The 10,491-nt window shown below is 36.2% G+C and overlaps 1 protein-coding gene across 1 annotated transcript in view; it reads right to left on the bottom strand.

The window, feature by feature from the left end:
* LOC107722672 (ammonium transporter Rh type C 1-like) overlaps window positions 1–3,532 on the bottom strand; it is a 4,777-nt gene extending 1,245 nt beyond the window's left edge. The window contains exons 1-10 of the mRNA XM_016531133.1: window positions 3,271–3,532; window positions 2,949–3,141; window positions 2,578–2,728; window positions 2,346–2,493; window positions 1,479–1,645; window positions 1,248–1,385; window positions 940–1,076; window positions 714–838; window positions 549–622; window positions 344–417 (exon numbers count right to left, since the gene is read on the bottom strand). Coding sequence (XP_016386619.1) covers window positions 344–417; window positions 549–622; window positions 714–838; window positions 940–1,076; window positions 1,248–1,385; window positions 1,479–1,645; window positions 2,346–2,493; window positions 2,578–2,728; window positions 2,949–3,141; window positions 3,271–3,457 — 1,394 coding nt within the window. The 5' untranslated portion in view covers window positions 3,458–3,532. The remainder of the gene's footprint in view (window positions 1–343; window positions 418–548; window positions 623–713; window positions 839–939; window positions 1,077–1,247; window positions 1,386–1,478; window positions 1,646–2,345; window positions 2,494–2,577; window positions 2,729–2,948; window positions 3,142–3,270) is intronic.
* Between the last annotated feature and the right edge of the window lie 6,959 nt (window positions 3,533–10,491).

Here is a 10,491-nt window from a genome sequence, read left to right as displayed (position 1 = left end):
GAAAACGACGCGTTTGAGAGAGGCGGGGCATAGAGGAACTAGAATAATGTACAGTATTTGAAAAATAATGTGTTTTTAGAACATTAAAGCATGTCAACATATTCTGTTACACCAAATACACAAAATAATAATCTTTAAAATAGCATCATATGACCCCTTTAATCTCTGTAATTTGATATTCATTTCACAATGCATATTTATCAATATAATTGTATACCATGCTAAAGGTGCTTTTACTTGTATTTTGTCACCTTGATTATGATGTAAAAAAATGTTCCCATCACACTTCAAATAGGGATTCATGAACACAAGTGATTTTAAACTTGACAGAATGTATACTCACACATCTGGTATGCCTCTTGCATGGTTCATGTTTTGGTGTCTAGAGAGAAAATTCTCATCCTCATCCTCAGGAACCTAAAAATAAACACCACGAATTCTGTTTGCCCCCTATTTATAAACCAAGTACTATTTTGACATAGAAATCCTCAAATGTATCAGTTCTATTTTACACAATACCACGTAGTTCATTTAAAAAACACTACTACCTCCCAGTAAACATCATCATCAAAGCAGTTGGCGTCTGCTGGGTCCCCCCATATTGGCAGCTTTAGTATCCCACCTGGAAAATTACACAACATAAAATGCCAGCTCTAATTCATATTTATCAAAACACCTAAAGTAGTTAATTGTTTAACTTTATTTGCACTTACCAACCAAAGCTCCACCTACAAGGCCAAATGCTATTGCTACAAAAAGACCTGCTGCCTGGTAACCACCCTGAATGTTGACTGTCCTGTTAGCAACGGCATCCTTGAAGTCGAAAGTGTTAATCAACCTGAACCACAGTATGACATGTCACGCAATAGTTTGGTTTAATTTCATTTATGGTAACAGTACAAACAGAAGCTACACACACACACACACACACACACTTACCCTTCTTGTCCATAAACTGATTCACTGGCAGAAGCTGCAGTAATTGCTCCAACGATACCACCTATAACTCCAGGCATTGCATGTAGGTTATGTATTCCACAAGTGTCTTGTATCTTCAGAGTTTTTTCCATAAAAGGCTGATAAGGAAACAAATATAAAGTGATTAACAAGTTAATTAACAGTGCCTTATCTAATACATGGAAACATTTAAAACCATTACACATATCGTATCAATACATAATATGCTTATTGTACTTCAATATGTTATTTTGAGCTTTTTCAGTACTATAAAACACAGCAAAACTCACAGTCAGAAAGAGATATCCAAATGTGGAAACAATGCCTGAACAGAATCCCACTATCAGAGAGCCGTATGGTGTAATCATGAACTCTGAAGCTGTTCCCATTGCAACACCACCAGCCAAGGTAGCATTCTGAATATGTACCTGAATAATGTCAAGAAATTCTAAGGGTTATTTTATGAACAAAAAAAAAAAAATTAAAAGATCAACTCAAAATTTCACCAGAGATTTGGTTACCATGTCGAGCTTTCCATTATTCTGTGAGATACTTGAAATGGCAAAGGTAGTGAGAACTGATGAAGCCAGTGCGAGGTAGGTATTTATAACAGCTCTGTGCTGGCCATCTCCATGATCTGCAATAGCAGAATTAAAACTGGGCCAGTACATCCAAAGAAAGAGAGTACCTGTTAAAGGAAGAGGGACGGAAATTAGGAATAATTCTGAATATTTTGATAGCCTATTGGGTACAACAGGCATAGGCCCCTGGGGTGAAGGACACTTTTCATAATATTTTATTCCACAACACTAAATTAGCAACAAGCTATAGCAAAACAGCACTTTTCATCATTGCCAAAAGGGTGAAATTTGATTCAATCTCTAATTTAATCATTTTTAAAATGTCGCACATGTAGCTAATGGGATATTTTTTGAAGCAACAGACCTGTTCATAAGTTTCAATTTTCTTGAAGGTGATTGATGAAATTAGAAATGAAATTAGAAAGAAGAAGAAAAAGAAAAAGAAGAGGAAGAAGGAAAAAGGGTAAATGGGGTTTGATTGGCAGAGGAGGAAAATGCAGAATACCTGCACTGTAATAAATTATTTTACACAAATTGGGCTTTATCTTACAATAGTTTAGAGGCTTTAAAATGAAAAAAAAAAAACATGATTAAATAGAAAATGGCACAGTTTTCTGAAGTGGTTATTTGAATCAATATGTACTTAAAACACCTTGGAAAATCAACAGCACTTCTAGAGGCCTTTAAATTTGCATTGTTCTTTTTCCATAATTATTTTCAGAAAAATTATTGAGCAATTTGTATAGGGGGCTTTTGTTATGCCCTGCTTGATGCAACAGGGGAAAGAGACATTCTTTCACTACTCACCAATCATTGCAAACACATCAGAGTGGTAAACAGATCCTTGTAAATGCCTGCTTTGAGATAGCAATGGTCGATATAAGACCCAAGATATGGTCAAACCATAATATGCTCCAAAAGTGTGGATGACCATGGAACCACCAGCATCTTTCGCCTATGCATGTATGAAATAATAAAAAATGACAAATTCCTTCTCTGATGTTGGTAACTATTAGAAAATAAGTGGATTCAAACTTACATGTAGGAGTTCAAGAATGATATACTCTTCAACAGCAAACAGGGTGACTCCAAAAAGAGTAAGAACCATCAGCTGCACTGGGCTGACTTTTCCAAGACAAGCGCCATAAGCAATGAGACAGCTGGCCACGCAGAAATCTGCATTAATGAGGCTGATTGAAAAATGACAGTTCAATTCTTTAGCTACAGATTAAAGATGAATATATTAATCATCGCTTCAAAAATGGAACATGGAATCGCATGGAATGTCCTGTATCCTGTAGAAAGCATGTCAGTCAAGTGAGCTGTAGGGTAAAGGAAGCCTAAACATGAATTTGCACATTTCAGTGATGTTTTGTAATGTCAATAAGTATATTACAAAAAATCAATTACTTCTCAACCCCAATTTTTATCTTCCAGTCGTTTTCGTCGAGGTGATGAAACCAGCCTTGCATCAGCAGAGCCCATTGAATTCCAAACGCTGCGATGAGAAAATTGAAACCAACTCCACCAAAACTATAACGCTTCAGAAAGGTCATTAGAAATCCAAAACCAACAAAGATCATCACATGCACATCCTGAAAACCTGCGGTAACAGAAGAAAAGGAAGTACAGAATGTTAGTCTTTCATATATGATTTAGAGGAGATTAAACAATGCTATAGCAGTCAATTCAACAGATTGCAGCAAAACATTCTAGTATGTTAGTTACTCACTTGGATATCTATAGTAAAAGTCATTCTCTAAATTTGTGGAAATATTTTTCTTTCTTCTGTGTTCGATCCAGTGGGTGTCAGACTCCTCATCATAACGGATGAACACGCCAAACAGGATAATCATCGCAATCTGCCAGACAAAGCAGACTGCTGGGAGACTGATTCGAATATTGGTGTTTTTGGCCATTTTAAGTCTTGAAGATTTTCCCGAAGAGAAGTTCAGGAGATGACAGTGAAATTCCTTTCTTCTTAATTTGGTCGGTTGCTTTCAATAGGAACATGTGACTCACCTTTTGTCATAAAGTTTTTATAGTAAGGTCTGGAGGTGTGTCATTACATCATCAAGTAGCCACTCCTACAAAGACATAGAGTACACACACATACTTATGACAAAAAAGGAAGAAACATTATCTGGGTTCTTGTGTATAATGTGTTGCTAAAAAAAAAAATTGCCAAAAGTTCTGTTTACTTGTTTTCGTAGTTTCCCTCTTGCATGATGTGTGAGTTTCTTCTTTGTAGGCATAATATTGTTGTCACTGATGCTCAGACAAAAAGCCCCTGTAGCATCAAGGCTTAACCCCTCATGTTTATGTCAAGCATGTGCAACATTTATATTATGGTATGTGCAATATTCAGGTAACTGTTCTCAAAACAGCATGCTAACATGACAAACCATAATTTCTCACGTTGATTGACTAGATCTTTCTTATGTCAGCTGAATACCATACCATCAGTAATTAGGAAATAAGTACTCATCAATAAAAAATAACAGCTATAAAATCAATAATACAATCATGACCTTCCTGTGATCAACAGTTAGTATCATTTTTTTAATGGTATTAGTTATGAGGATATACAATATCTGGTAGTAGCAAACAGTTAGTAACTGCTCGTATTTCTATTGCCAAAATGAATTTGTTGATAAATGGAGTTTTATCTTATCTGAATGGCTACATGACTTATCTGATTATAAACAATGTTTCCCCAGAAGGTTTACAAAAAGACACAGAACCTACTTAAACGTCAATTCCTGTCACACATAATGTTTTATTAGCTATGAAGGCACACTGTATGTCAGTTTCCTTATATCTGATGAAATGCAAAAGCCAAATCCTCTCAGATACTGAAGTATTTGTTTGTTTGTTTGTTTGTTTGTCTTTTTTACCCAGAAAGTTTGTAATTTATTATAGTATACTATTTTATAAGCTCATAACTGTTATATGTTAATGGTTGGTAACACTTTATTTTGATGGTTCCTTTTGAACATTCTGTTGACAATAAGTAACACTACACCTACATGTCATCCTCATTAGAGTATTAGTAGCCTGTCTACTTAATATCTGCTAACTCTTTATTGTGATGGTCTCCCAACAGACATTCCACTGACTATCAGTAACTTTGCAAGTATATGTCAACTTAATCTAACCCTAACCCTACCAGTCTACTAATACTCTACTAACGCTCTAATGAGAGTTAGTAGACATGTAGGTGCAACATTACTTATAGTCAACAGAATGTGTTAAAGGGACCATCAAAATAAAGTGAAACCTAATGGTTTACTGATGGCATATTCTTTGCTTACCTGCAAACTGTCATTGGTTTATATTACTTTGCAACTCTAATTGCATGGTGTCCACAACAACAGAGAGATTAGTAACTTTCTCAAATTTTTGGGAAAGAAAAATAAATGATTCAAATTATTAAATTATTGTCTTGAAGTAAATATAAAGACGTTAAGATATCTAGTTTTTGTTCTGTGATTTAATAATACATGCATCCGAGGGTTAACTAAAAAAGGCTTTGCAAGACACAAAAAATTTCAGTTGAGTAACAGTCAAGGTGAGGTTTTGTAAGATTTGTACGTTGGGAACCATCCCTGAAGGTGCATTGTAGACATCTTAGTGAGGCACACCCATATAACTAGTCTGCCAATACATGTACACATGTGACACCTGCAGTTTCGTTCACCTGTGCAATTTTCTATTGAATTACCAGTAGCCAACAACAGTACATGTGACTGAATCACTTTGACATTATGCATTTGTTTTACTGACAGTAAGTACACATAGATTTACTTACACCTACATATTTACATCTGTATACTTACAGATGCCTAGAAATAACTCTATGCAATGCACAAATATACAGATATGGAGAGTAAAGAGTTGGGCTGTAAAAAAAAAAGCTGAAAAAATAAAAAAAGTTTTCATTTTATTTACTTGTACAGTAAATATGTAAAAAAAAAATTGCAGAAGTACGTATCAAACAAGTAGTCAGAAGAACAGCTGAACAGCACTTGTTTGAGTTAAACAATGTTTATAGTACTTTGCACTTTGAAAAAAAAAAAGCTATGAAGACTTCTCTTATCTCCACCAAATAAATGATAGTCAGACTATTATGTTAGTTGTTATGTAAACCATTAGTCAACACATTCCCTGTTCAGGGTCAGGCCACTGTGTTTACAGGATATATTCTTTGACGCTGCATTCCAGTTATTCTTTAAGAGCAAGATCTGTAACGATGAAAGTGACAATCCATTAGTGATAACAGATGACTATGGACCACACCATTCCAACCATTTTTTGTTGAACACCACATGGTATTGCACAACCTTATTGGAGGACTGAAGTTTCTGCATTTATGTAATTTGACCTTGTAAATGCCAACTTAGCCTTGTAAAAATGACAAGTTATCAACATATACCCAGTTCCTATAAAACTTGGACCTAGTATTGCACTGCTTTTAGTCTCTAAAGTATTGAGTGGGCGTTTGCGAGAAGTTGGTGTCCTTTTATTTAATCATAATCCATTTTTCCCAGTTTTTGATTGGCAAGAAGATAGTAGTTTATTGACTCTTCCTTTCTCCTTCTGGCTTGTTAAGGAAGTTTGTCTTGAAAAGGGTGATCATTACTTGCCTTTATGTTGTTAGATACTCATATGATTGATATTTTTCCACACACACACACACCCGTTTGTCGGGCTAGAGGGACAATTTTTGACATTTTTCGCAAATTACACTGGGCACAGGGCTGTGGGGACACCGGGTTCCAGTGGTGCTAGAGCTACAAAAAACATATAAAAAATCATGAAAAAAATCAGCGAACCTATACACGACTTAAAATTAAAAGATTTTCTTTGCACAACTGAGATATAAAAAAAGGCTCTTTTTCAGACTTTCTGGTGGTTTGTAAAGACTTTTCTGTAACACGGTCTATAAGGACAGTGTGGTGTACAAGGTCAGTGATGTCATCATACACATACACCGAGTATAACCTGCTTTGACAGGACACATGGATTATAAGACCAAAGTGACTGAGGCACACCATTATAATAATATGGAATATATTAAGAGGTCATTTTTGTTTTCTCTGTTGACCTCTGTTGTGCATTAGAATTTGGCACATAAGTTGTAAATAACTCATTACATCGGGACATACTTTGCAGATAAATGTACATAAGGAGGACAATCACTCCATTCTACACTTTCTCTAGAAAACATCAGCACCTCCAATTAAATTCTGTCAAGCTACAAAAGTTTACAGAAAACACCACAGCTCTTATCTGATGGGATCTACTAACAGGTGGGCCAAGTGTCATTAAAACAACTAGGAGCATAACACAAAAACAGTGCTTGCATCCACTAGGACGAACTCAACCCCACCAGCACATGTATTATGGAGTTTTTCCATGTCCTGAACCAACTGCCAACCTGCAATCATGTTTCACAACCACACTGCGATCTGCGTGTCCAGGGTCTGCCATTGCCCACTGCACCGGATCATACATGACCTGAGAAAAGAGCCTTTTCAGAGTAACTCTATTGTTCCAATTGATTGAACATTATCACTGGTCAAAATGTTTAACAATAAAAGCATTACAGAGAAAGAAGTTTAATCACTTCTCTCACTTTCTGATCAAACACGATACATTTTACTGGTCCATAGCCCATAAAATCTACCTTTAGAAGTGACCTGGACTTTTAACATCAACAACATGCATAAAGGAATCTCATTTCTCCAAATATAACTAACTACACTTGCTCCTTACCAACCCACTCTTCAAAAACATTATCTACTTTGGGATATTGTCACAAATTACATAAAGTGAGGGTATATGTTAAAACCTATTTAAAAAGGATCTCTATCAGAGTTCATCGGCTTTACTAGCAATTTTAATAGTAAGGGTTTATAGAATGCAACAAGAACATAAAAAACAGCAACATATAAAGGAGAACGAAGCCTAAATAGCCTAATAAGTAACTTGAAGGCCTCCATGCTTTAATGTCTTGATTGACATTGTCAAAGTTTTAAAAGAAAATGCACTCACCCACTCCCCTTCAACCAGTCCTGTTTGTAGAGCGTAGGTTTATAGTCTCAATACAATGAAACAACCTCAGTTCTCTCAGACAACCTAATCACATTATTAAAATTCTGTCAGAACCACTATCGTCAAAGATGATTGACAATTAGCATACAGTTTGGATTGGCGGTATGGTTCATAAGTAACTTGAAGGCCTCCATGCTTTAATGTCTTGATTGACATTGTCAAAGTTTTAAAAGAAAATGCACTCACCCACTCCCCTTCAACCAGTCCTGTTTGTAGAGCGTAGGTTTATAGTCTCAATACAATGAAACAACCTCAGTTCTCTCAGACAACCTAATCACATTATTATAATTCTGTCAGTACCACTATCGTCAAAGATGATTGATTGACTATTAGCATATAGTTTGGATTGGCGGTATGGTTCTGTTGTGGGCAAGAACTCCCTGTGCATCCATGCAGCCTAGCATGGATAAGAGCAGGGAGAGCAGCAATAACCCCTCTAAGGGTAAACAGAACAGAACCAACATAATGCATTGCAGATATCATTAATGTTGGTATTAAATGTACAAAATAATTCAGGAATTTAGTCTGATTCAAGGGGAATTAGAATACCAAATCCTGACTGTACAAGAGGAGGAGCTGGGGATGGAGGAGGGTAAATGAGCTCTGGAGAACGCGATAGCAGCTGATAATACTGAGGAGCTATATATATGTATGCTGTGATAGACGTCGTATTCCTATAGGTAGACGTGATCAGCTGACAGTCAGCTGATGCAAGCTTGACTAACGTTACCTGCCAGAACTGATGCTATACGCTTGATTTATGCTTGCTCTTTTGTTGTTTTGTGGAGATTGCGAATAGGATCGCAACTTGCTGAGGTCTCACCAAGTATATTTAGCTCATTAGTTGATTTCATTATGTTTGACTACTAAACTTAACTCATCTGCATTTAAGCTAAAAATGTTGAAAATAATAATCTAGGTTTGTCATTGTTAACACACAACACAACATTTGTTGAATCACTGAACTATATTTGATTTAGTCACCTCAAGAATCAATTCCTTAACAAAGGACAGCATTGTAAAAATTAATAAAGGAAAATAAAAGTGAATCCTGACATTAAAAGGCCCAGGCTAACCACATAGCAAAACAAACAAAACAAAACACTGCCTGTGAGCAAAATAAATGAAGTTACCTAAACCATTTCTGACTTTTAAACTTTTAAAACATGCCTAGAAAGGTAATGGCTCAGGCTGTCCAAAAGTGCATTTAGTGTTTAGCATTTGAATGCCTTTTAAAGGCCAAGCCTCTGTTGCGTACAAAATCTCTAATGTTTTGAATGGATCTTGTCTCCAAGATAGGTTGTTCCTTTTCCTTGCACTTCAGGCACTGCTCACTGGTGACAGTGACACCGTTTTCAATAAAAGGCCTCATATGTTTCATCACAGCTTGTATCTCCTCCACAGACCATGGTCTCTTCACACACCGCCTTGATGAAACACGGAAACCTGAACAATTAAAAAAAAGATTAGAAGATTAAAAAAGATAAAAGATCCTGCGAGATGTACTTGCAGGTAGGGATGTTGCTGTTCAAAATTGCCAAACAAGCTGGAACTTGTGTAGACAAAATGTGTGTGATAATAAATTGACTTTAGAGCTGCTAAAAATCAAGTTTGATTGTTTTCATTAACATGACATTTCATTACACTGCTTGTTAAAAACAAAATACATCCAGCTTCTTTATATGCTTTATATGTCTAACCAAACATAATGTAAGTGTTGACTGCACATTAGCAAGTGTGCCTAGTGATGGACATGGCACCGCATTTAAATAATATCTTGAGTAACCGAGTCAGGGAGATGAGGTGAACCAGAAGTTACACAGGCAGCGTTCCCCTGGTCATCTAAAAAAAATATTGCACAGTATAAATGTATGGGCTTAAAGAGCCTGTCTGCCTACCAATCAAACACCATGGGCATGGAGGGGATACATGTAAAACTGCAGACAGCCAATTCTATTATAATAACTATACTCATGGCAAAGTTGTTGAACCGGATGAAGTCAGGAGAACGTGAATATGTCCTTGAGTGACTTGAGTGATAATTTTACTAGGAAATGATGTAGATTTTAAACAGGCCAAGTCTTCCCTGTATGATCATGCTGATCATGCAAACTACTGAACACATCAAAATACTAGCCACAAAGCATATGCGTCACAATTAGGGATGGAACGATTACCGGTTTCACGATAAACCACGGTAAAATGTACTGAAGTTTAGTAATATCGTTTAAAATTTAATTATCATTAAAAGAGTGTTTGATTATCATGATTTTGAAAACTTGCAGTAAATCCTACCCAGCCAGCATCAGTCTGATGCAGACGCAGCGCGCAACGTTGTTTTTTGAATGAGAAGAAATGGCAGAAGGCAGTGACAGCGCCGGGAGATTTCAGTCTTCTAAAAGGACCAAATCTGAGGTGTGGTCATATTTTGGCTTTTACAAAAGTCCTGAGGGAAACTTAATAGAGTATGATCACCCTGTCTGCAGAACATGCAAGAAGAAAGTCGCTGCTATAGGGGCAAACACTTCAAATCTGCAAACGCAAGGCAAGTGGACTTTGACCTCAATACTAAAACTACATCTGGGAAATAATAACGTGAAGCTTCCACGAAGAAAAGTTCGCAGCAAGTGGCTTTAAGCCAAAGACGAACTAACAAGTTCAGACAAGACTAGGGTGACATTTAAGGGATAATAATGTATATTCATTGTGCACTTATTACACAGATTTTCTTTACCACATAAATAATTACGGGGACATATTGAATTGAGATAAATGTTTTAAATCTAACCTACTTATAAATCCATTTTGTACAGTGTACAAAACAATCGTCCAGACA

Source organism: Sinocyclocheilus rhinocerous, unplaced genomic scaffold (genome assembly GCF_001515625.1).
Source record: "Sinocyclocheilus rhinocerous isolate Xijiao unplaced genomic scaffold, SAMN03320098_v1.1 scaffold1776, whole genome shotgun sequence".
Lineage (NCBI taxonomy): Eukaryota > Metazoa > Chordata > Actinopteri > Cypriniformes > Cyprinidae > Sinocyclocheilus > Sinocyclocheilus rhinocerous.
Note: the sequence above shows the minus strand (reverse complement) of the source record. Positions and strands in the feature narration are given on the sequence as shown.